Consider the following 24873-nt stretch of genomic DNA (forward strand, 5'->3'; position numbering starts at 1 on the left):
TGATAACTACTCGACACACACGACAATGTAAGATTCTGTAACAAGAAGGTGTCTGACTGAGAACTGCAGCACATTACCTAGCTGGTGCTTTCCTGGCAACAGATGAAACACAGCATAAAAAGAAATATCCACCTGTTCTGCATCTATTTAGGGCTGTAATATCATTTGGCTGTGTGTAATATTGTTCAGATCTATTGTATCTCATAGGATGAGCAAGGGGCGCTATATGTCTGCGCAGAGGAGCTGCTTTCAGCTGAGTTTCGAGCTATCCTGAAAGCACAGGCTGGATGATGAGGCAACTCCTTGCACACAATTGATTGTGGACTATTAACCTATGCTCAGAAATCAATATTCACTTAACACCACATTTTAACAGGCAAATGCAGTACAAAATAACAGCAGTTATACAGTGCACACATTTATACTCGGAATAAACAGGTCATGAAGTAGAGCTTGGCAGAGGAGGAGATTCGGCAGGCAGCATGGAAGGGGTCAATGACAACTTGAGTATGCAGAGAGCTACAAGGTAGTTGCAGATCCCAGATATTTTTGCAACGGACTGCCCCAGGGGTTTTGCAGTTAATGTTTCCATGAGCTATATGAATTCTCTACGCGTGGCTAAGAAGGCCTGAGGCCAGGCAACATCATCCTTTGCTAGTTAAGACTAAATTTACTGGGGTTGAGCACAGAAATCCATCTTAACCCACAAAACCCAAATCTGTTGCTAGCTATGATAATGGATGATATATATATATATATGTTGCAAGGGGCAAAACAGAAAGGAGCAAGAATATAAACTGTACTATAGTGTGCTTGATCTGGGGCAGTATTCTTCATATACTTCAAAGAATTGATTTGAAAAGGGAACTGAAAGTAATGCATAAATGGTGTTTACCAGGGACTTTGTTTATTGAGCTTTACTTGCAACCCACGCCAGAGCGTGGGCTTCTAGACTTTAGGATGTTATGCTGCACTGCCTTAACAGGCTTGAGGAGTGGATCCACGTGAACCTCCTAAAGTTCAACAAGGCCAAGTGCAAGGTCCCACACCTGGGTTGGGACAATCCCCAGTATCAATACAGGAGACACTGGTGGATGAAAACTTGGAGATGAGCCAGTCATGTGCGCTTGCAGCCCTGAAAGCCATATTGTATCCTAGGCTGCATAAAAAGAAGCATGGCCAGTAGGTCAAGAGAGGTAATTCTTCCCCTTTTCTCTACTCAACTCTACTCCACCCCACCCCACCTGGAGTCCTGTGTCCAGCTCTGGGCTGCCCAGTACAAGACAGATGTGGAACTGTCAGAGCGGGTCCAGAGGAGGGCCACAAAAATGATGAGAGGGCTGGAACACCTCTCCTGTGAAGAAAGGCTGAGACTGTTCGCATGATTCAGCCTGGAGAAGAAAAGGCTCCAGGGATACTTTATTGTGGCCTTTCAATATATAAAGGGGGATCATGAGAAAGACAGACTTTTTACCAGGGCCTGTAGTCACAGGACAAGGGGCAACCGTTTTAAACTGAGAGGGCGTAGGTTTATGTTGGACATAAGGAAGAAACTTTTTACAATGAGGGTGGTGAGGCACTGGAACAGGTTACCCAGAGAAGCTGTGGATAGCCCCTCCCTGGAAGTGTTCAAGGCCAGGTTGGATGCGGGCTCTGAGCAACCTGATCTGGTGAAAGATGTCCCTGTCCCTGGCAAGGGGACTGGACTGGGTGATCTTTAAAGGTCCCTTCCAACTCAAACCATTCTATGATTGTGTGCTTGAGGAAGAGCTCCAGAAGGTGGAGTGGTAGGACACACTGTGTCAGGTCCCTCCCTGCAGTCAGAAACTGAACCCTGCACAAGTTCTGTCAGAACTCAGACCTTTGTTTTAAAATATTGTGCTGAAGTATTAGGCTGAATGTTACTTAAAATGCTAACATGGCAGAAGCAATGGTGGGGACCACGTCTGCAGAGCTCAGTACAAACTGGTTGGGGGAAAGTGGAGCACAAGTTGGGGGGAAGTTTTCAGTGACTGCCATCCTGGGTTACGGCTGTTCCATTCCTCTCTTCTGGAGGCCTTCTGTTTCCCAAAGGTTAATCAGTAGTGAGACATGCCTGGATATGCAATAAGGTTAATAATATGGGGAGGAAATACACCATTTATGCCAAGTTAGCATGGGCTCAGCAACAGGGGCAGGAACAGAGCCAGAGACGGCCAAGAAACAGAAGCTCCAGAATACACAGAGGAGGCCATAGGCATACTGCTGTGCTCAGAGATGTCTCGCTGTGCCTTCCCTTCAGCCACCTAGGAAATGAAAAGGCGGAATGAATCCCAGTTATGCTCAAACATCTGGCTGCAGAGTCTCCAGTTCTGAGCACTAATGTGAGACTATAGAAAACTCCTATGGCCAGCAGCACGGCCTCCTATTTCTGCTTGTCTGTGGAAGGAATAGCTCGAGGTAAAGTGGTCCAGGATTCTGCATGCATGTGGCATCCCTCACTTTATCCAAAATCACACATTTCAAATCCAAAGTTTTTCCAACTACTGTCTCTAGGCCATTTGACTTGCTGCTTTGTAAAGGCAAAGAAGCAATGCATACCTGGGACATTTCTGAAGCAAGAGATGTGCTGGCACTGTCTCCTTGGAAGTTTAGGGAAGATGAATAAAATAAGTCTTCCTGTCTTTCTAGAGCTGTCTGCCTCAGATGCATTTGAGACCAAATGGTATTTTCTGCAAAAAGAAGTAAAGTAAGAGTCTTATTGTGTTTTTCTTGTGCACACCTTGGAGTCTAGTGAACAAAAGTCTAGGGAAGCTATTTTAGGAAATGCGCTCACAGGCTGTATGGCTTTGATTTAGAAAATACATATTCTCTGTTCAGTGAATGGCCTGTTAGTTTGTGGGTTTACTTGTGAGGTTAAGCAGACTGCAAAGCCACTTTGCGCTGCACTTGAGGACCTTTGGGTCCCTCTGGGACCTTCCCAGCTGTCTATTTTGCAAGGGGCAGGTATGTAGCATCTCAGATGGGATGTTTAGGTTGTAGGTATATCTATAGTGCTGGGTGTAAGGCTTCTCTATACAGCAGGAGGGAGGTTTAAATATTGATCATTTACCTAATGATGCTGGTTTCTTTGATATCCTTTGGAAGCTTTTACAAACATAAAATATTTAAATCTTAGAGGCCTGTTGCTGAAACGCTAGGGAGATAAATGAAATACAGACTTAGGATTACATAGTTGCATTTAACAGATTTTTGTAACCACTGTGCTGCTGAATCTAGTAATGGGCAGTGTCAGGAGCTACTTACCTTGACCAAGGACACAAGGGCCAAAGGCGAGCATGGGAGAGAGGAGGGGAACCCAAACCTCATATCCTGGTGCACTGATGTGGTTACTCAGCAACCTATGGATACAGCATGTCTGACTTCCCCTTGTGATTTTTTTGCAACCCCTTCATTTGAATGTTGTTTGGAAATAGCTTCATGGTGTTTGAGATTAACAGAAGTGTTGCCAAAACATACAGAAACACTTCTGAGAGCAGATCCAGGCTGGTCCCATAGGTTGGCCAGGAGATCATGGAGACGCTGCAGAAGAAGACAGAACTATACGCAAGAGCAGTGCAATGTAGGATCTTGAAATCAACAGGATTTGAATTCCCCTGTGCTAAGCTGTTTCTCCAACTCTGATGTGATTGATGCTTACCAAGGCACTTGTTGCTCTCAAACATTCCAAGTATCTGGTCACACTTCTCCTTCTGATTGCCGCTGCTTTCACATGTACACCACAGGGAGACTTCCACGCTGGAGTTACTGACATAATTGGGTGTCATGGGCGTGCCTGTCCCAAACCCCCAGAAACTGGAATCAAGATTTACTTCACCAGATGAAAGAAGCATCACGATTCCTGTCATACTAAAGGGAATGCTGCTCTGGAGGCAGCAGCCTTCCATCGTGGCATGCATGTTACCCAGGAGGGGTCAGGAGCCCCAGCGAGGTGACCCAGGCCAGGTGAATCTAGGTGAAATCTGCTGAGCTGTGAGAAAGCGTGGAGACTGCTACCCCTGACTCAGACTGTGAGGTATACTGATAACTGAAGCTGGTGCAAGCATTAGATGGAGGGCTGTGAAGCATTGTCAGGGACTCAGCTTGGTACTGGCACATCGCAGCAAAAGGCGCTCTTACTTCTGTAGCTGACAACACTGTGTGGCCAAATGCCTTTTGCCAGACAAATGCTGAACATCTGTAGTGTGCCATTCAGTCCATTAATTTAGCACAAAAACAGCTAGGACATCTGGAAAACTAGAAGGTATAGTCTAGATTCATAGCTTCTGAGATATTGCTTCTCTTTACAGCTCCTCTTTTGAGCCACTCTGGAAAAGTATTAGCAGGCTGGCACTGAATGCCTGAAACCAAAGATGACCATCCTTCTAACAGCTGGTAGTGCCATGTTCTGGCTGGCTGTGAGAAGATCATGTGTACAACACTAACAAGCCATCAAGAGTCTAAAAGTCAGGCAGCGAGGGAATGTTGTGTTTAGTCACAGCTGTGACTGCGATGGAACTCCTGCAGCAGGAACGACTTGTTTCATACAGGCCCAGAGGGCCCTGGCAGTCAGGCATTTAGAGCACTGTGCACCAGCTGACGATGCAAACAGGTGTTCAAAAATCTCAGGCAAGTGCTGCTGATTTTACAGCAGAGGGTGGGACAAAATAGAGCCATCAATGTCATGGAGGAGCCCTCTTTGGGCTGCATTTACCTCAGGAGCAAGAGGGAGCACTAGCAGCAATTGGGTTAAGGCATATTCATTGGTATACTGAGCATTACCTCCTGCGAGAGAGCACGATGGTCCTTCACAGAATCAGTGTGTGCCTGTAAGTTTGCAGCCTGAAAGCATCCACCCTATATGTTCCTGTGGATATCACTTACCAATCATCCCCATGTAAGCCTGCAGGCATGCAGCGTGGTTGGGCTGAGAGCAACCATCTGGAGACATGTCTGCAGGTTGACAATTTTGTTGGAAGTCCGCCAGTCGGGATCTGTAGGAAGGAAAATGAGACTATCAGTGTCTATGCTGTTCTCTTCTCTTGGCTAATGTCCGCTGCTGCCAGACCTACTTGCAGATATGGTCTTCTAAGCAGGAGTCCAGAAGCCAGAGGCAATTTGGTTTGGTGTTATACTGGAAGGAACAGTCGGGAACAATAGTTTTCCGGCGTCGTTCTCCACAGAGCTCATCTTCACATGGACAGAATAGGATCCTTTTGGTGAAATCCTCAGGGACTTTCTCAAAGAAATTCCTTAGCCCCCTGTGGCATTTGCGACGGTCGCATGTGTCCTCACTTCCTGCTCCCTTGGTGCAGATAGAGGCATAGTCTGTGCGCAGGCGAACACACTTCTTGCTCAGATTACAGACATGAGTTGCTTTTAGGCAAGGATTTGATGCATCTCCTGCTAACTGTGAGCCTATAAAGCCAAAAGAAACCCGGAAACAATGAAGCAAGTCACCAGAAGAGATTCTATGTGGAAACAGGAGTATCACTTACTTGATGGTCAGATTGGGAACATCAAAAAGAACAAAGTAAATTAGTCCTGCTATGCGCCTCTAGTATGACATTTCAGTTATACCAGTTACAAAATAATATTTTTATTGGTTCATTATTTTTATTGGTTTACTTATTGTTAGGGTGTTTGTTTTGGAGAATGCATCATTGTGGATTATGCCCTGTTTCACGGGCCTGCATCTGTGGGTATATTTACACTTGGTAGGGGGGACAAATTTGGGCACATATCCAGAACAGGCATTCCTCTGATTAAAGGGGCCATTACCCCAAAATGTTGTTCTTAATAATTTTCAGCCCCTGAAAAGATAAGAAAAGGCAGCATTATATCATGTAACCATTACAATCCTTACCTGACAACAGAGCTGCCAGTTTATTATAATCTGTCTTCCAGTGTTCTTCATTTGCTGGATTCTCATAGGGTGAGGTCTCCAAATTGAAATAACCTAGGGAAGATACAAGATATTTTATGCAGTGGGAGAAATGCTTCATGACCAGCTTTGGGGGGGGGGGGGTTGGTTTGGGTTTTGGGATTTTTTTTTGGGCCTTGTGGTTTCCTCAGGCTGCACTTCAGAGATGCTCTGTCTTGCTCAAAGCCAAATGCCAAGAATTGTTCTGCTGGAGATGCAAAGGTATTACTGTGTAAAAAACAGCATTACATTTTGTTATCAGATTTCCTCTGGCTGGAATTTGGTCTATATTGTCATTTGGGTTTTTTTCAGCCTCAATACTAGTGAGGAGATGGGCAGAACAGGCAGTCTTTAGTGGGAGGCCAAGTGGATGCATCCCACTAAAGCTGGAAAGAAGCAGCATGCGCAAGGATGCCGTCACAGTGCGTGTCATAATCACATGTCCATTTTCAGTGATGGACAGACGTGACAGTTTTGAGGTGATTTTCACAGCAGTCTCCCCTCACAGCACTAAATCTAACTGTCTCAAGAGTAGCTGTCTTTGTTTCTTAGGGTCCCTGGTGTATTTGAAGGGCCCATCCCAGATCAGATCAGTCTTCTCTGCCTATCAAAGAGCAGTAATGACTCCTCTTCACTAGGAGATGTGGTTCCAAAGTGATACCAGCAGTGCTGGGAAGTGGCCTTTTGTGGTTGTTTTCAGATGGAGGGAAGGGGTGAGCCTTATTAGAACCTTGTAAATTCATATTATTTAATCTCACCATCTGTCATGCTGGAGTGAACAGTCCAGAAAATGCGTAAGCAGTGCTCCTGTCTCCTCATGCGCCGGTGACACTTGCAGTGCAGCAAAGAGCTGTTTCCGAGGTCTAGCTCTGCGTTCAGACATCTGACCCTGCTATCATGGTCCAGAGGAGGGAAGCGAGTCTTGGCAAGGGCACAGTTTTCCAGGATCCTGTAGGTGGCATTGCAGGTAGAGTCCGAGAGGCACAGCTGTTCTGCTGCTATGCAATCACTCCTTGGCAGAGCCAGGAGGTCTCCTGGTCAAGTAGGGAAAAAACTGTTAGGATCACAATCACGATGAATGCCACACGAGCACCTTGTCATCGTTCTGTAGCATTTTATATTCAGTAAGGACTCATCTCAAGAGGCAGAACTGCTGGGGTCCTTCATATGGAGTAGTAAGGAACAAGAGCTGTCTCCATTTAGAAAGAAAAGGATGAGTATTAATGTATGAAAAAGGAAGAAAAGGTTAAAGAAGTCTCAAAAATAATGTTGTTTAATAAAACCTTTTTGTATCACCCTTAACTCTTTCAACTTGGCCAGGATCAGAGATGGCTCTGTATTTTATGGAGCAGTAAATCCCTGTGGAAACCTTGGTGTTGCGAGGCCTGCTTTGAATAAGCTTTTCTATCTCAGTAATGAAAACGACAGTGAAAACCACCGATAAGCACATAGCAACACCGTACTGTGCTATGAGTCAGTGCTGCTGCCGTTGCTAAAGTATATACCGAACATTAAGAGACGTACTGAGAAAGCCATTTGTGGGTGTAAAAACAACCACTTTACTGAGCTTGGAAACTGAAGAATAAGAATACGGGGGTTTTTTGCATAATAGAAGAAATCCTTAACATAATATGCAAGTAGTTTCATATAGAAGTGCTGATATGCAATCAATTTAAGTATATAGAACCCGGTCCCTGAAATCACTGACAGAAATGATGGGATGCAGGCTTGGCCTGTTGGTCAGTTGTGAACTCTGACTATATCTCTGTATTTGTGTATATTTGTGTAACACATGCATTGGTTATACACACACACGTACGCACGCACCACTTATGTGGAAGTATTAAAAAAATCTTTATTTAACATTATAATCTTTAAAACTAGACTTTTAAGCTTTTCAGTTTTTTTATAGGGACTGTTGTCTCCCAAGGGTAATAGTGGGGTGATACCTAGCGTTATGTTGTTTCAGGTAGGCGAATTCAGTCCGTAATCTTCCCTCATTTCTGCAGTATATGAATCTGTGTTTACAGTACAAGTACAATGAAGACCTAGAACAAGACTGTTTGCTAACAAAATATATAAAGACTAATATGTTTCTTCGCTTCAGGACAATATTGCTTGCCTGGTTTTAGGAAATGACTGTGCTGAGCCTTACTTCTACCTCTCATGTTCTCTGGGTACATGCTCTTACCTATCGTTCTCGTGTTCAGCAGGTGCAGTAGTTCTATTTCAGTCTGCCTTCACTACAGATTAGAATAATATCTTGGTACAGCTCCTGTTGCCTGGTATACAGCCTTCACCATCTAGTTTGTTCTCTCACTTCCTTTCCTTTTGCTGGCTCCATCAGTTTATTTGCTGTAAGCACTAGGCTGCATAATTCTATGCTAGTCTGCTTCTCAAACTTTCTACTTTTTCTACAGTCCAGTAATAGTATCCAGGGGTCTCTGTCTCACTTGTACAAATTTCTTTGCTTTTCTAGCAACTTAGTGTACTTTGTTGTTCATCTGGCTGTTACGTAGAGACTGTATGACTTTGTAAGCTCCCTGAAAAGCAAATCTCTCATCAGAAAAGCTTTGTGCCCAGCGCAGTGGGTTTTGGTTAGGCATTACACCTAGGCACACCCTTACTGAACATTCCGAGTGTGTGTACATCCTGCAAGGTTGCAGTCAGTGCAAATTTCCAATAGCAAACCAGTCCATTCTGTCCAGTAGCTTTTGGAACCCTAAACTGAGCGAACTGATCTACCCCAGCAGGCCAGACCAAAGTTACCATTTCCCCCAGTATCCCATCTCCGACAGCAGCTTGCAGCGGCTGTTTTAGGAAGTTTGTAAAAGGACAGGATGCACTTCCCTAGCGTTAAGAATTCTGCTCAGCAAGCACCTGAGCTTGATGTGACATTTTAAACGCTTTAAAGTGATATGGTCATTGCCAGGGTAGAGCAGAGCTGGGTATAAGTGGATGGACTGTATTTCTCTACCGCAGGCCTGTACCAGATGCTTCAGTTGAAGCTGCTGTAAACCTCAAATTTAAAACAGTCCTCCTCTACAGATATAGCTTAATAGCTGTGCATTGTCTTAAGCTCTAATATTTGACATGTTGTTTAATTTTTTTTAAAAAACCTTGTCTTAGTATTCCAGATAACAGAGTGAAAAAATGAGAAAGCTAATTCTTTCCTAGACCTGGGAAAGTTGCAAAACATGTAAAAGATACATGTGTTTGAGAGTCCGTTCTGTATTTACTATTACCTTTATTTTTTTTTAATTCACAAACTATGATTATTTATACCATAGAAAAAAGGGATAGGTAATACAATACCTCTTTATTCTTGCTTTTCACTCCACATTCTGTCATATATATGTATTATTTTGCTGCCCCTGGTGCACCATGCTATTGAGAGGACGATTGCAGAAGGGGAACCTTTTCTTTATTAAGCAGCGTTATCTAAGAAGCATTAGTATCTGGACAAGGAAAAGTGTGGGAAAGCTATCGTAATCATGCACCTGCAGGTGCTGCTGAGGTCTCAGTGCAATAGCCCACTACTACAGCAGCCATGGCGATACTCGGCAGCTGCAGCTTTTTCTGGGTGTAAAGCACCGACGTCCCCCGGCCAGGTCTGGGAAGGTGTGCTGGTTTTGTGTAGCGGTTTTGTAGTTTCTCCAGGTCTAGCCGCAGCGGGAGGAGGCGTAACCGCCCCGCTCCGTTCGCGCGCCTCGGCCGTAGCAGAGGGCAGAGCAGAACGCACCGCTGTGTCTGCGCGGGGCGCGGCGGGCAGCGCGCGGGGCAGCGCGCGTCTCTGCCCTCGTTTTCTGCCCGCGGAGCGGCCGCCCCCGCCTCGCGCCTGCCCCCCAGGACGATCGTTTCCCGCCGCTGCGGTTCGGCTACCGCTGCAGGTGCCACGCACGTCCCGGGTCACGGCAGCCGCACGCCGATCTCGGTTCGAAACGCGGGTTCTTCCCCGCCGCCGCCAGGACCACCACCCCCCCCCCCCCCCAGTTCGGGGCGCGGGCCCGCCGCCCCCGCAACCGCCCCGCGGGCACGGGGCGCGAGCGGCCCCTCGGGGCGGAAGCGCGGATGCCGCTGGCCGCCCACCGGGAGAGGAGTCGGGGGACGCGCCGCCCTGCCCCGCCCCGCTCCCCAGCCCGCCCTGAGCCCGGCGCCCGCCCCGCCCGCCGTCCCGCGCTCCGGGCGCTGTTACCGGCTCGGGAGAGGAGCAGCCCCAGCAGCAGGGCGAGCCCCATGCTGGAGACTGGCGGCGGGTGGCTGCGAGAACCGGGGCTGCAGCTCACATGCTGCGCGCAGCCCGCCGGCGGGTGAGCAGCCCCCGCCTCGCCCCGCCCCGCCCGGCCCGGCCCGCCCCGTCGAGGTGCGGGCGGCGAGCGCCGCCCCGCGGCCTGGCCCGCCCCGGGGACCCGGCGTGAGGGGCGGCCGCGCTTGGAGGCTCGGCGGGGTTCCGAGGTGCGCGGGGCGGGGAAGCAGAGCGCTGCGGGGCTCCTCGGAGCGTCCCGGGGAGTCTCTGGGCCCCGCGGTGCGGGAAGCCGCTTCCCAGGCGGGATGTGCAGGGCCGTTTCAAAAGGGGCGCTTCTGAGAGGGGCTGTGCAAGGCTTTCGGTTAGTTGTTTATTGTTTCATGGGACATTGACATGAACGCCAACCTCATCCTGGGCTGCATCCAAAGCAGCGTGGCCAGCAGGTCGAGGGAGGTGGTTGTCCCTCTCTGGTGAGACCCCCCCTGCAGCACTGTGTCCAGCTCTGGAACCCCCAACATCAGCAGGACGTGGAGCTGTTGGAGAGGGTCCAGAGGAGGCCACGGAGATGCTGAGAGGGCTGGAGCAGCTCTGCTGTGAGGCCAGGCTGAGAGAGCCTGGAGAAGAGGAGGCTCTGGGGAGACCTTAGAGCAGCCTTCCAGTGCCTAAAGGGGGTTGACAGGAAAGATGGGGAGAGACTGTTCAGCAGGGCCTGGTGTGACAGGACAAGGGGTAACGGTTTTAAAATGGAAAGACGTAGATTCAGACTGGACATCAGGAAAAATTTTTTTACACTGCGGGTGTTGGAGCACTGGCCCAGGTTGCCCAGAGAGGCGGTGATGCCCCATCCCTGGAAACATTCCAGACCAGGTTGGACGGGGCTCTGAGCGACCTGATCTGGTTGGGGATGTCCCTGCTCCTGGCAGGGGGGTTGCACTGGATGGCCTTTAATGGTCCCTTCCCACTCAAACCCTTCTGTGATTCTATGACATCCTAGCACTAAGGGCAAATCTGTGATCACTCTGTGAGGAGCATCCATAGGGGTGTAAGAGGAAGTAAGTCTTAGAGAGTGTTTTTGGAAGGGACAGATGCTGACTGGCTTCTGATAAAATTCCTTTGGGTTTTTTTTTTTTGGTCTGCAGGAGGGATAAGTGAACTTCTGGCTTCTTCCTGTAGACCTTGTTGAGAAGGGTCTTATTTCAGTATCTCACCTGTTGCTGGCTCTGCCTTGATTGAGCTGTTTGTCTGTATCCACACTAAGGATGGCATTGCTGAGAGTCTACCTGGCATTTAGGCAGCTGTGTTTCTTTTTGAACAGATCCTTCTTTTTAGTTTGCATTATAAGGTCCAATTAACCAATGTGAAAAACTAACAGTCCAACATGTGCCCGTCAAACATTAGTATATGAAAATGAGGCAAACCTTTTGTAGGTTGATTGTTTGCACAAGTAGAGACACCTACCTCATCTGCCCAAAAACACAACAGAAAGGGTAATAATTGTGCAAACACAATGTGCCCTCCCCTTCTTGGATTTTGAAAAAGATTAATCCTTCCGCATGTTGCAGGGAGCTGCTGTGAGAGAATTCTGAGTGTGAACGAGTTGTCCACAAACACTGGAGACTCTTACATCATGCTTAAGGAGGAGAGAAAAATCATTCTCACCATGGCTCAAAGTCTAATAGTTGGAGGAGCCTTTTTAACTTTGTAATGAATTGTTTGCAGTTACCATTCAGGAGGAGGAAACAGAGCAGTTAGACAGTTAGAAAAACTAGGAGCGAAGAGGTTTACTTATAAAGACAACGTGAAAAAACAAGAATTGGCTTCGTCCTGTGAACTTCTCTATGTTTTGGTTTTGGTTTTTTGGTTTTTTTTTTTTTTGTGAGAAACTATAAGAATAAACAAGTAGATCTGAAAGTTTTTAATAATGATTTAAATTATAACTGTGGCAGAGCAGAGACCTGTTTGCATTATTTCTATGGCTGAATGTTAATACAGTAGTGTGCAACTTGTGAGGAATAACAGGCAGAAGAAGAAGAGGAGTGGTTGCCTTCTGTATTATGGATTTGTATTCTTGCTTTGAGACTGTAGGAGGATCTCTTCTAAGCAATGTGAGTGATTGTTCAAAGGGAAGAAAACTGGGCACTACCATTTATGTTCCAGGCTGCCTGGCAGTCAAAGAAAGCAGAATCAAAGAATCATAGAATCAAAGAATGGTTTAGGTTGGAAGCGATCTTAAAGATCACCTAGTTCCAACCCCTCTGCCATCATCCAGTGCACAGCAGTGGGAGATGATAGCTGCCCAGGCATCCCTCATTACAGGAGTCCCAGTGGTACAGGAAGTTTGTGGAACGTGTTACTGACTTTCTTGGTACAGAAGATGATGACAGCCACAGGAAGGGAAGCTCTGCTAGATCTGATTGTAGCTGACAGGTACAGCTTTTTGAGAATATGAATGTAAAGGGCAATTTGTATGGTAGTGGTTGTCAGTCTGTGGTCTGTTGTTTCTATTTTGCTATTTTTACACTCCTCCTAAGCAAAGACAGATTTCAGTAAACTCAGTGAATTGATAGCCAGCATCTCACAGGAGGAAAGCCTGGAGAAGATAAAACAGTGTATGTGCACCTTGAGAAAGGAAAGAATATAAACAATCTTAACTTCAAGCTCTAGGAAAATTCTGGAACACATGAACAATCTATTAGTGTGTGGAAAATAGCAGGCTTGCTCTTTGTCTCCCAGATGAATTTGTGAAGGACTAATACAATTTCTTCTACAACAGGATAACAACTTTTGGTGGGGGGGGGGGAAGAAAAATAAGAGATCATATGTACTGAGGATTTTTAAGAACAGCTCTAGACAGGTCAGTCCAGCTTGGTACAAGATAATAGTTTAGAGGATCTTTCAAGTTCCTTTCCAGCCTGCTTTTCTGATTCTGTGATTATAAATCTTCACCCAAAGCCCACTGAAATGATTTATTAACTCAGCTTTGAATTACATCCAGCAGCAGGTAAAAAAAGGAAAGGGGAAATTTCTCCTTCCATGTTAATGCTGAATGCTCTAGCAGCATTTTCAAGTTGCCTTGGCAAGTGGCCAAGTAGAGGAACCCTAACTTAATGTCTGGTGAAGGCCTGACCAGTTCACTGCACTTCACTAGTCAGCACAGCCTAGGACTGCAGTGGAATGGTCCCCTTCTCGATTTTTGCATACTTACACGTATTTTTGCCTGGGACCCATGACATGCAAGGTTATTTTGTTATTCCCCACTCCCGGCACACATGCAGAGCAGCACTGTAACCTCATTACAGGTCTCAGAGAGTTGGATAATTACCAGTCTTTCATGACCAGAGCTTTCATCACTCCTTCTATTTGAAATTGTATAGGCCAACTCTGACCTATGGGGGTCATCTGCCAATGTAATGCGTAATATCTCAGGAATGGGTTTCTCTAACTCCATCCAAGGTCCAGGCCTTTGACCTTCTCAAACAGCTGCAGAAACAGTGATCAACTCTGATCTGATTTCCTCAGCTTTTAGCACCCGTTCCATGGTTTATGTTATCTTTTTTTTTCTCTTTGCAGACTCATATAGGTCCTGGCTGATTTGAAGTTAGTGATGTCAGCAGGTCCTGTGATGAAATAGGTGTGTGACTAAGAAAGTAAATTCTTGTCAGATCTTTGCCAGTATTTTGTTTTACCCAAAATTGAAGTGTTGACCTTGTGCATCAAGGTTGCACAGGGATTAAACACATGTAAAAATTGGACACCTTGTTCCTTTCATTCTTGTCCTGGCAGATTTGTCCATAGCATATTGTCAAGACCTACTGCAGTAAGCACCTTTCTGTTCATAAGCCTAAGCAGTACCTGGGCAGTATATCGCCACTCAAGTACTTAAACACAAGGTCGTGAGAACTGTTACCATTTACACATGGGACCTTGAGGCAGAGTTGCCTAAATGTATCAAGGAAGTCAATTTGCATGCAAATTCTTTGAGTCCAGAGCTATGCAGTCACATTCATGTGGTCTCACTCTTTTCCTAGCATCTAAAGAGAGTTTGCTCTTCAGCAGCTCGTTGGCGGATGTCATCCCTGCACATATATGAGTGATGGGCTCTCACTTCAGGAAAGCTGAGGGAAGCATTCAGTAGTCTGTCATGGTCAAGTAGGCCATCAATTACCTCACAGAACCAGAGCCAATGTTATTACAGAGCTGCACTTCCTTTTTGCTGAATCCCCTGAAGGTAGAACTTGCGCTCTGACTCCAGAGTGAACCATCTTCCTCTGCTTTTATTCTCTGATGTAAATGCTGCTCTGCCTGATGTGTACTGAGATTGAAGAGGATGGCTGTACGCAAGGTGCTCAGGCGTCGGGTTTGCATTGCCTATTTCATCATTATTTTGTCCTCGTGGAGGTTGTGTGGTTTTGACTCTTACGCTGAGAATCATCAGCCAAAGACAGCAACTGCTTTTACAGCAGCCATAGGAACTCTCTCCATCCTGGTATACTACAGGCAGCATGGCTAGTATAGCCCCACCTCTCCCCCTGGAATACTTCCTTACTTTGCTTTTCATTTTTGTTTTATCATTCATGAGTCTGGGTCCTCCAGTCCTTGCAGTGTAGATTACAATCCAACTGCCTCTAATGGAAAATATTAGCGCCAAACCTCATGTTCTTGAAATTCATTGGAGCCATCACAGTTCATCTTCTTCATATTGCTTTCAGGCTATGAAGGACTTGATACAGTGCATGAAAGTTTTTCATCTAACACATTAAGGACTCATTCAGCAGGTTTGGACTTATGGCAAGCCACATCTATGTTGTGTCTTATCATAGACAGTGTGTGAGGTGCATGCAGGTTCCTCTGTGAAACAAGGAATCCATTCACCATGCTGGCACTGTTTCCTCATTAGTTGTTCCTCTTTTTGGTGGCAGGAAGATCCCTACAGCATCTGCAGGAGGGTGGGTTTGATTTCGTTTTCTGTTAAAATCAACAGCGATGGACAGTCCTTTACATTGCTGGGGAGCCCTTTTGAACAAACCGAGAGCACGAATCATTAGCTTCCCTCTGAAAGGACTGTGTATCACTGTATCAAAGCAAGTAGCAGTTCCAGTGGTGTGCTAGGCATTTCTTCTCTAGTTCTGCAACTGCCACAGCCAAAGAATCGTGGGTTTAACCCTCGATTTTTTTTTTGTTGCAGTATGTGCCAAGTTACTTAGTTGTACCTTATTTTGTGTAGTACTTATCTAATGAAGATTATAATGCACCAGTGCTTCTACAGCTCTTTTTCAGGATTTGATCACTACAACTCTTCTTGAGTCAAAACCAGAGCATGTCACTGTGCAACGCAGAAGATGCAAGATGTTGAGGCTCTGACAGCTGAGCCTGGGTCATTTGTAAGGAGTACTGTTGGAGTACTACTGCAGGAGGCAGCACAGAAGAGGGCTGTGCAAACACTTCTCTGCCTGGGCTAATATTTACAGCGCCACACTCTGCTCTTTACAGGGCTAGAGACAGACAGCAGACACTCACAGCTCATATTAACACCTGTACACTACAGAAATATTAACCTAATGCAAACAGCCCAGCAGAAGTTAATGTCTATATTCATAGAAAACCAAATAAAAACCTCTTTAATTTCCTAGCATGAGTGCTAGTGCCCTAAGCAGCTCTGGCCGCTCATTGCCAAAGAAGGTTCGGGAGGTTGACATCCACAGCAGCTACCCGTAGTTTTCTGTTTCAGTACCTGTGGTATTTGGCCACTTCTGGCTCAGAGAGTTTCTGTTCTTTTGTTCCTATGAGTAAAGCACTCAAAGCTGCTCTTGTATTTTTGCCTCAGTGTGGTTCACAGCAGGAAGTTCAGAGACATTTAGGTGTCTGTGTGTATAGGTACAAAGTCATATAGCTTAATGGATAGACAATGTATTTGGTGAGAATAACTGTCTGTAAGTCACTCTACAGTAAAAAGGAACTAGCCAATTTACTATTATAATAATTCAGGTGAGCAATTGACATGCTGCACAACAGAGCTTCAGTCCAGAGAGACTTTGAGAAATGAGAGGACGGGGTCAACAGACGCCTTGTGAAGTTTAGGAAGGAAAGTAGAGTTCTGTAACAGGGCAAAGTGACCCCATGCATCTGTTCTGGCTGGGCACTGGCTGGCTGAGGAGCAGCCCCACTGCAAGGATGTGGAAGTTGCCATGGATACCAGTAAGCTCTGATCCTGAATAAGACAATCCATGCACCACACTGTATTAGGAAGAACATGGCCAGAGACTGAAGGAAGTTATTCCTATCTACTTAGCACCTATGTGGCCACACCTGGACTACTGTGCGCAGTTCCCTTCCCCTGAAGTTCAAGAGGGATGTGGAGGAACTACAGAGAGCCTAGTGGAGGGCTACCAAGATGGGAGGATGTGACCTACAAAGAGGTTAACAGAGCTGGCCTTGATTGTTTGGCAAAGAGGAGTTTCAGGGGCAATCTATTACCAGCCTACAGCTACTTGAAGGTGAGTTGAAAAGGCAACAAACCCAAACTCATGTTGGCAATGGCAGGTGATATAAGAAGTGATGATGGCCACAATTTGTAGCTTGGGTTGTTCAGGCTGGATAGTAGGAAAAACTTTCTTGCTAAGCAGTTGGTGTAGTGCTAGAATAGGTTATCCAGAGATGTGTTGGAGTCCGTATCCAAACTTGTAGAAACAGCCACAACTGACTTGCTCCTGTGTTGGTGGTAGTACTGCCTAGCACACAGGTTTTGGATTAGAGACTCCGTAAGTCCCTTCCCACCAGCTAGTCAAGGCAATGGTTAGTGTGTGCATGCTTGGATGACAGATTCAGAAGCAATCCAAGTCATGAGCAGCTCAGAAGAAAAAATTAATTGTAAAAGGAAAGCCAAAATATTTCTTCAAGAGGAGAAAGGAGGAGCTCCTTAGAACAGCATGGCTCTACTACCATAAGTCTAATTTTTTTTCAGAAACAAGAACATAGAAAAAGTAAGTAGCTTTAATAATGCATTACACTAGATTTTGATTCAAAGACATTTAAGTGATGTGCTGCGAGTCCATTGTTCTGATCCTGGGATAACCACAATTCATATTGTCAGAGCAGCTATTCGCTCTCTCCTTGTCTCAGGTGAAGCTAAATTAGCATGCAGGACAATGGATCTGGCAGTGGCAAGACAGACTCAGGCCTTAGGGCTTGCAGCTGTTCAGTGGCATGCACTACACTGAGCATGATAACAGACAGAAAAATAATGGAAGCAAAACCAAGATTTTACTGTTCCTGTAGGCTGGTAAGGTACTTAAACAGGTATAAGAGCAATCAAGCTACGAACGCATATTGGATTATTTCCCCTTGATTCAGTAGCAGCCCTACAGCTGCTTTGCACAGTGAAATGGACTGGGTTTCCATTCATCCAAGCCATGAGGCAGAGGACTCTAAGGCACATTAGGCAGCAAAGATCAGTGGTCCCACCCTGCTGCCACCTTCACTTCCTTGCAGTGCTGTGGAAGACAGAACTAGAGGCAGTAGGCTCTAGTTGCTTGCAGTGGGTTTTAATTTTAATCACTCCAGTACATGTTCTCCTCTCTGCTTGTAAAAGTGATGAGCACATGGCAGGGCAGCCGTGCAGATGCTGTTTACTTTACATCTTATCAGCAGCATAGGCCCTTTAGAGACTAACAGGAAAGACTCGGGTACGAGCCGCTCCCACATGGTAGGACTTTGGACCACAACACGGAGCTGCCGTGTCCAGATGGACGAGGCTTTCTATACTAGTTCTGCCCCTGGCAACAAGGCTTCTCTCCCCTCTCTTCCCCCCTAACCCTCCTGTTATTTTCAAGCATCCAGCAAAGTACTTGCCTGAAGAGCTATCAGCAAGATGCCGTTAGCACTCTGGGAGGATACCTCGCTGTGCTCCGAGGGGTTTTCATACAGAGGTGAAAGTCAGTCAGCATAAGTGCAAAGGGAGACTCCATGTGCCATACACAACGCGCTGCAGAATACCACAGCTGTTTGGCTAATAGTCAGCGAGGTAAGGCTTGCCTCTGAGATTTTGCATGCAAGCCAAATGGGTAAAGCTGTCCAATTCTTTTTAGTAGCAGTATATAGACAATGTTGTGGTGGTGTTGTTTGTTCTTTTTTTATTTTACCTAAGCTGTGCTGAAGGGAAGCTGTGCAAAAGCGGAGTCATCATCGCAGGTATGCTTACGTTTCTCTTTTATCTCAACGATCTAGATAATTTGTAATAAAATGGAAGGTGCTGTAGCGAGATCGGCGGGGCCGCGCTCAGCGGTATGGCGCGTGGCTGGGGAGGCGGGATAGCCGGGAGGAGCACGGAGGAGCGCGGCGCGGCCTCTCCTCGGCGAGCACACGCACGGGCGCTGCCGCGCGGCCGCCTGCGGCCCGCCTTCGCCTGCTGCGGAGACAAGCCCGCTCGTGCACGCCTGCGGCGGCCCGCCAGCAGCGGCGCCCCCGGCCCCGCCCCCGGCCCAGCGGGCGCTGCAGGGCGCCACCTGGTGGCTCCTGGGCCCCGGCGGGCGCAGAGGCGGGCCCGGGCAGCGCGGCCGGGGGCAGCCCGGCTTCTCTCCGCCCTTCCAGGGGGCGCGCGGGAAAGGCGGCGCTCCTGCCCGACCAGGCGGGTCTTCAGGCTGTCTTGCTCTCGGGTGGGTTTCCCTAGGTAAGAACGTGGTAAGATGAATACGGACACATCTTCTGAGAATCATAGCCTGGGAAAGTGATACTTCATAGGGCAGGAGAAAGTCACAACATACACGGCTGCTAGACTGCAATTAATTTTACTCGGGTACCTAGTAGAATTCTAACAGAAAAGCAGTAATTTATTTTTTACCCTACTATCATCACCCCCCCTTCATGCCTTTTTTAATTGTCAGGAGCTCTGTAGTAACAGGTAACTTAACTGTAAAGCAGAACATACAAGCTCAGTTGTGTATGATGACTAACTCTCAATCAGCATCAGTATTTCTTTACCTTGATAATTTTATTCCTTATTACATACAACCTCAGAACCCACACCGAACCCTTGGAGTAGCAGAAAGCAGCAGGATACAGTCCATCCTAGCCCTGGTCTCTGTGAAAACAGCCACCCTCAGTTGCTCCATAGGAGGCCATCAAAACATCCAAAAAGGAGAATTTGAGTAGCCTTCCCTTATAGAGAGCTGTCTGCTAACCTCATCAGTTGGCTGGTGCTATATAAATACATGCAAACCTGTCAGATTTTCAGCCTTGTCACCCCCACCTAGAGTCAAAACGGAGATACCAGTGATTCACTTACACTGAGCCAGTACTCAGTACTCAAGAAAAAAATTGTAGTTGTAGTTTAATAGCTACAGCCTGGGAAGACCATGGCTGATACCTCAATAAGGACTTAACAGATGCGTGACAGAGATGTTACCCTTCTCCAGTTCTCGCTGTTGATCTTTATGGAAGCATGCAGACTTACTTGCTGGAGACTTATTTGCTGGAGACTTATTTGCTGGGCATACCTGATCTTGGCTGGTAACGGGCTAAGAAACCATAATTTTTTGTACCCATTAACACCTGCATGCTTTGCTTTCTTAACACTGAATTCCCACAGGGAAGAAGGTCCAGCGCTCAAACACTTTGGTCTGCTTTGACTCTTTATTTTTACCAGTCAGAAGTGACAACAAAATCCACAGCAATGTTTAGTATTACAGAAAAAAAACATGTCTGAAGCAGGAAGGGTGAGAGCTCAAGCAATGACAAACTGCCTTGCAGAGTTCAGGCAAGACAGGCTAAAAGCTGGCGTAGTCTTTAGTGAACAAAGCCTGTTCTTCTCCTAGGTAGGTATGGTACTCTTATTGTAGCTTTATGCTCAGCCAGTGTCTTGCAGAGGCAGTGTAAAGATTTTTTAAACAGACCTGCTAATTTGTCCTAGCAGTCTCAGCAGAACAAGGCAGGTTCCCTTTCTATTTCTTTCACTGTCACAGTCTAGCTGTCTTCAGGAAGCTGAACTTTGCTCTGGAAGACGCAACTCTCTTAAACAGCTTCTACTCCAGATATTGCTTTGGTCCTCAGAGTTTCATGAGGCAAGTGATCTGGACTGCTTCCTTTGCTCCATAGTCCATGACTTGCTCTTGGTGCGGAATTTCAGCAGCTCCGCTTTGAAGTTCTGATGGTGCACTGGACAATAGCTCTGAGGTTCACAGAGTTCCTGGTAACAGGAGGGAAAATGCATCATGTCGAGTGGTTAGTATTGGGAGATGCTGGGCAGACAAAAGTAGATAGATTATCCCAGGAGCCAGTATGTTCTCAGTGTGGGCACAATCATTGTTTTTCCATGCCAGCACCTAACAGGTGAGACAGAAGCACAGTTCACTGTCTGAAAGAAATTAGAAGTCAGGTAATCCACAAGTATCTTTAGCTACATCAGCTCCTATGGCGAGAAAACAATCCTAGCTTTACATTAAAAAATTATCCGCTTTGCACAGACTATTTGGGAGGAAGGCCTTGGGAGTTCCGCAAAACCGCCTATTATATCAATTCTCATGAGCTCAGTAATGGCCAAAACCAAAACTAAAACCTAATCAAATACGAAGAATCAACAACAAAACAGAGAAGAGTCTTATGCAACTGTATAAAGTCCTCTTAGGCCCTCTGTCTCAAAGAGTAGATTAGAGATGAAAGAGATACAGAGAACAGTGGCAAGGCTGATAAAAGCATGAAATGGCTTCCTAGCAAGGAAGAGTTGAATAGAATCATAGAATCACAGAATGGCTTGGGTTGGAAGGGACCTTTAAAGATAATCTACTCCAGCTCCCCTGCGAGGAGCAGGGACATCCCCAACCAGATCAGGTTGCTCAGAGCCCCGGCCAACCTGGCCTTGAACGTTTCCAGGGATGGGGCATGCACCGCCTCTCTGGGCAACCTGGGACAGTGCTCCACCACCCACAGTGTAAAAAATTTCTTCTTTATATCCAGTGTAAATTTACCTCCCTCTGTTTTAAAGCCAGTACCCCTTTTCCTATCACACCAGGCCCTGCTGAGGAGTTTTTCCCCACCTTTCCTGCAGCCCCCTTTAGGCACTGGGAGCCGCTCTCAGGTCTCCCCGGAGCCTCCTCTTCTCCAGGCTGAACAGCGCCAGCTCTCTCAGCCTGGCCTCACAGCAGAGGTGCTCCAGCCCTCTGAGCATCTCCATGGCCTCCTCTAGATCCTCTCCAACAGCTCCACATCCTCCTGATGTTGGGGGCTCCAGAGCTGGACGCAGTGCTGCAGGTGGGGTCTCACCAGAGCAGAGTAAAGGGGGACAACCACCTCCCTCGACCAGCTGGCCATGCTCCTCTTGATGCAGCCCAGGGTGCGGTTGGTTTCTCGGCTGCAAGGGCGCATTGCCGGCTCATGTTGAGCTTCTCGTCCAACAGCACCCCCAAGTCCTTCTCAGGCTGCTCTCAATCCATTCCCCGCCCAGCCTGGATTTGTGCCTGGGATTGCCCCGAACCATGTGCAGGACCTTGCACTTGGCCTTGCTGAAGTTCATGAGGTTTGCACAGGCCCACCTCTCCAGCCTGTCAGAGTCCCTCTGGATGGCATCCCACCCCTCCAGCATGTCGATGGCACCACACAGCTTGGTGTTGTCAGCTAACTTCCTGAGGGTGCACTCTATCCCACTGTCCATACACTGAGATTCTTCAGTCAAAAAGAAGTGACAGAGGAGGATCTGACAGAGGTCTATAAACCCCAAGTGCCTTGGAAAGCATGAAATGGAAAACTACACAGTTGCTCAATACAATACTGCAGGCACCAAAAGAAAACAGGTGTCCAGTTCAGAACACATGAGATAAGATGAAGCTTCAGAAGTTTATTAAGGGGCAGTATGAATGCTATAAACTTACATAGAGTTGAAAAAAAAATGAGAAGAAAAAGCCAGCAACACCCCAATATATAAGATAGAGACTTCACTATAGCAGTAAGAAGTTCCCTGCATAATGGAAGCCCTTTCCCAAAATACTATAGGGAATTTCAAACCCTAAAGATTTGCCCTGTCCCAACTTCCAGTTCCTTTGCTGAGTGGAGTTTGAAGCTACTGCTAAATGCCCAGTGTCCTCTTTTCCTACTTGAAAGAAAACTTACCTTTTGGAGGCTATCAGTCTCCCTGCTGTCTCGTTGCACAGTCTCTTGGAAACTTGGTGTTGAGCACAGCACCTGTGGCTAAAATAGTCAAGAAACATTCACTGTGGATCCTAACAGCAGCCAACAGCCCGGTATATTCAAACTCCGTGCACACACTGCCTTCCTTTTGGTTGTACCCTCACAGATAATACAGTAGCCCATCTTCCAGTAATGAGGAACTGCTTACCAGGAAAGATCTCACATGCTGCTTCCGTGACACTCCGCAAGGGGGAAAATTGCCAGTTAGATATCAACAGGTGCCTGCACGCATGTTGCCATTTTTATGGAGTGCTAGTCCGAAGAGTCCTAACTAGGGTAAATGCAATTTCTGTGTTCCGTTCAAATCTTGGGTCTTTTCTCTGAAGTTGCTGTGTAAGCATTGTGTAAGCAGTGCTTGCTTTTACAAAACGAAAGGCAGTCATCTAAGAGGTGTCTTGGGTCCCTTACAAAGCAACAGCAGCATTTTACCTGAGAGACATACAGCAGGAATTATTTCTGGCTAGTGCTGGGGCCAGAAAGATGTACATGTCAATGACTAAAACACAACTCAAGCCAGCCATCTACTTGGAAGAGTAAATTTGGAAGGATTGCCCAATTACCGTATCTTACGGAGTCTGCCCAAAAGGCCATGTACTTGCAAAAACTTTTTGCAAAAGCACAGAGGAAGCCGCAGTTGCCGCAACTCGCCAGGCTCTGGCGCCATTCTCCGCACGAGGGCAGGGCTACCACTTCCACGTTAGACTTCGGGCTCTTAAAATAACGGGCGCCGGCAGCACGCGGACGGGGGCCCGCGCGAAGCGGCTGCAGCCCAGCTGTCCCGGCGGCGGAGCGGGCCTGGGGCGGGAGCCAGGACGCGCTCCCGCGGCAGCCCTGCCCGGCCCCGCCTACGAGCCGTCGCCGAGAGTCCGACGATCCCAGGGAGAGGGCGGGCGCCGGGCGGCGGCCCCGGCACAGCGGCCCGTGCGCGGAGACAGCGGCGGCGGGCGGCCGGACGGACGGCGTGGAGGCCTGGCCGCCCCAGAAAGCGCGGGGGAGGCCCTGCGAGGCATGGCGGCGGCAGTGCGGCCCCGCCGCGGCCCGGGACCCGCCCGCCCCCAGCTCTCACCCGGGCGCGGTGCTGAGGCGGCGGAGGCCGCGCACCAGGTCGGCGAGGGCCGTGCGGAGACGATGGGAGCTGCCGGGCAGCGAGCGAGCGAGCGGCCGGCCTCCTGCCGCAGGCTCAGCGGCAGCCCGCAGGTCCAGCGAGAGTCTTGCCAGCCTGCAGGGGCCGGGGCCCGGCCACGACGCTCCGTCTCCCCCTCCACCCCGCGCCGCCGCCGCTCCCGAACGCCGTCCGCAGCCGAGACCGGAACTCGGCCCGGCGCTAACCGGGGGCACGGTCGGAGAGAAGCGTTCCGATTGGGTCGCGACCACGTCACTCTAGGACAACGAGCCCCTCCAGAGTCTGGTGGGCGGGGCGTTGCGGCGGTCACGCCTCCTGTCGTAGGAGGGCGTGGCCTACGGCGTGCGGCTGGGCGCGGGGCGGTGTCTGGGACCGCTGAGCCTCAGGGGAACGGCGGCCCCGGCGGGCGGGGGGCGGCCCCGCTCTGAGGCGCGGTCGGGGGCGGCCTCAGTGAGCCTGAGCGTGCCCCATTTCTCTGAGCGCTTTGTGTGCGTTTGTTGTCTGTGCCGCTGCCAAGCGCGGTTACCTGGTTGGAGCTGAACCGCCCTAGTCCGCAGCTCGCAGCTGTCATCCCCTCGTTGCCCTTGGCTAACCGAACTACGCCGGGCAGCAGGAGGAAGGCACACGCAGCTGTTAAAACATACCGCGGTGTATCTGAAGGGAATTTGGGAGCTATTGAAGAAAACGGCCATGTTAAAGTAGATCAATTGTATGGACTTCAGATCAGGTACCAGGAACGTTTGTACAATAAATGCTTGAATTTCTTCTTCAATAAGCTGTACAGCACTTGCTTAGTGATGTTACTTCCCCTGTGCTTGTCCTAACTTATGCAGTGGATTCTCAGAGTGCGTAACTTTTCCCCCCTTACCTGGACTGATCCTGAAGTTAACAGATCCATTTAGTTGATTAAGATTTTTCCCTACATTGGCTGAGAAGCAGGGCAAAATTAACTCATGACTTTGAGGCTTTTCGAGAGGCAAGGCTGGATCTTGTGCTGAACCTGGCTGTAGTCAGCAAACATGTATGTCATCCTGCATTGTGGTCGGGCATAGCAAGGGATGTGTCTCGTTTGATCAGACTCTCCATGGAGTTTCCAGGGAGCACAGTAAACCGTACGAGCTGCAAGGGAGGCAGGAGGAGACACTTTAGTCAGTGCTGACCATGCTGCTTCTATGGATCAAAATTTTCTCATTTTCTGAATTTACTCTTGCTTGTGTTTGCTGTGCTTTTCTGAGGAAAGGTATGTGATCTGGGATTTGTGGAAGGTACAGTCATGACATACAAAGATGGGTTCCTGGGCACTAGGAGATGATGTGGGAGGAAGCTACTAAAAGGGCTATATTTGCTGTACTGTTTCTATAGACAGAAGAAATTGGAGTGGCAGTGCCC

General features: G+C 47.9%; 1 protein-coding gene and 1 long non-coding RNA gene across 3 annotated transcripts; both read right to left on the reverse strand.

Moving 5' to 3' along the window:
• Positions 1-1591: 1591 nt before the first annotated feature.
• Positions 1592-10217, reverse strand: GFRA3 (GDNF family receptor alpha 3). The gene is made up of 8 exons (XM_086759094.1): positions 10137-10217; positions 6700-6975; positions 5885-5977; positions 5091-5436; positions 4903-5012; positions 3680-3814; positions 2581-2711; positions 1592-2285 (listed from the first exon to the last, which is right to left on the reverse strand). Exons 1-8 carry the CDS (start codon positions 10177-10179, stop codon positions 2151-2153), a joined length of 1269 nt encoding a protein of 422 aa, XP_086615220.1. The 5' UTR covers positions 10180-10217; the 3' UTR covers positions 1592-2150.
• Positions 10218-19795: 9578 nt separating this feature from the next.
• LOC147599022 (uncharacterized) lies at positions 19796-23729 on the reverse strand. 2 transcript variants are annotated; one of them, XR_015260155.1, is made up of 4 exons: positions 23428-23729; positions 22510-22790; positions 22284-22361; positions 19796-20503 (listed from the first exon to the last, which is right to left on the reverse strand). It is a non-coding gene; the product is annotated as an uncharacterized LOC147599022 (long non-coding RNA). The 2 variants fall into 2 exon arrangements; XR_015260156.1 differs by lacking the exon at positions 22510-22790 and having other exon boundaries at positions 23428-23718.
• Positions 23730-24873: the final 1144 nt, after the last annotated feature.

Source organism: Chlamydotis macqueenii, chromosome 14 (genome assembly GCF_036417535.1).
Source record: "Chlamydotis macqueenii isolate bChlMac1 chromosome 14, bChlMac1.mat, whole genome shotgun sequence".
NCBI lineage: Eukaryota > Metazoa > Chordata > Aves > Otidiformes > Otididae > Chlamydotis > Chlamydotis macqueenii.

What these genes read in the sequence shown, in the direction of transcription:
- GFRA3 (XM_086759094.1), bottom strand. Translation starts at nt 10,179, where the DNA reads ATGGGGCTCGCCCTGCTGCTGGGGCTGCTCCTCTCCCGAGCCG. An exon ending in ACTGGCAGCTCTGTTGTCAG is followed by an intron (nt 5,437 to 5,884) that starts GTAAGGATTGTA and finishes TTGGCTTTATAG; the next exon opens with GCTCACAGTTAGCAGGAGAT. An exon ending in TTAGAAGACCATATCTGCAA is followed by an intron (nt 5,013 to 5,090) that starts GTAGGTCTGGCA and finishes TCCTTCCTACAG; the next exon opens with ATCCCGACTGGCGGACTTCC.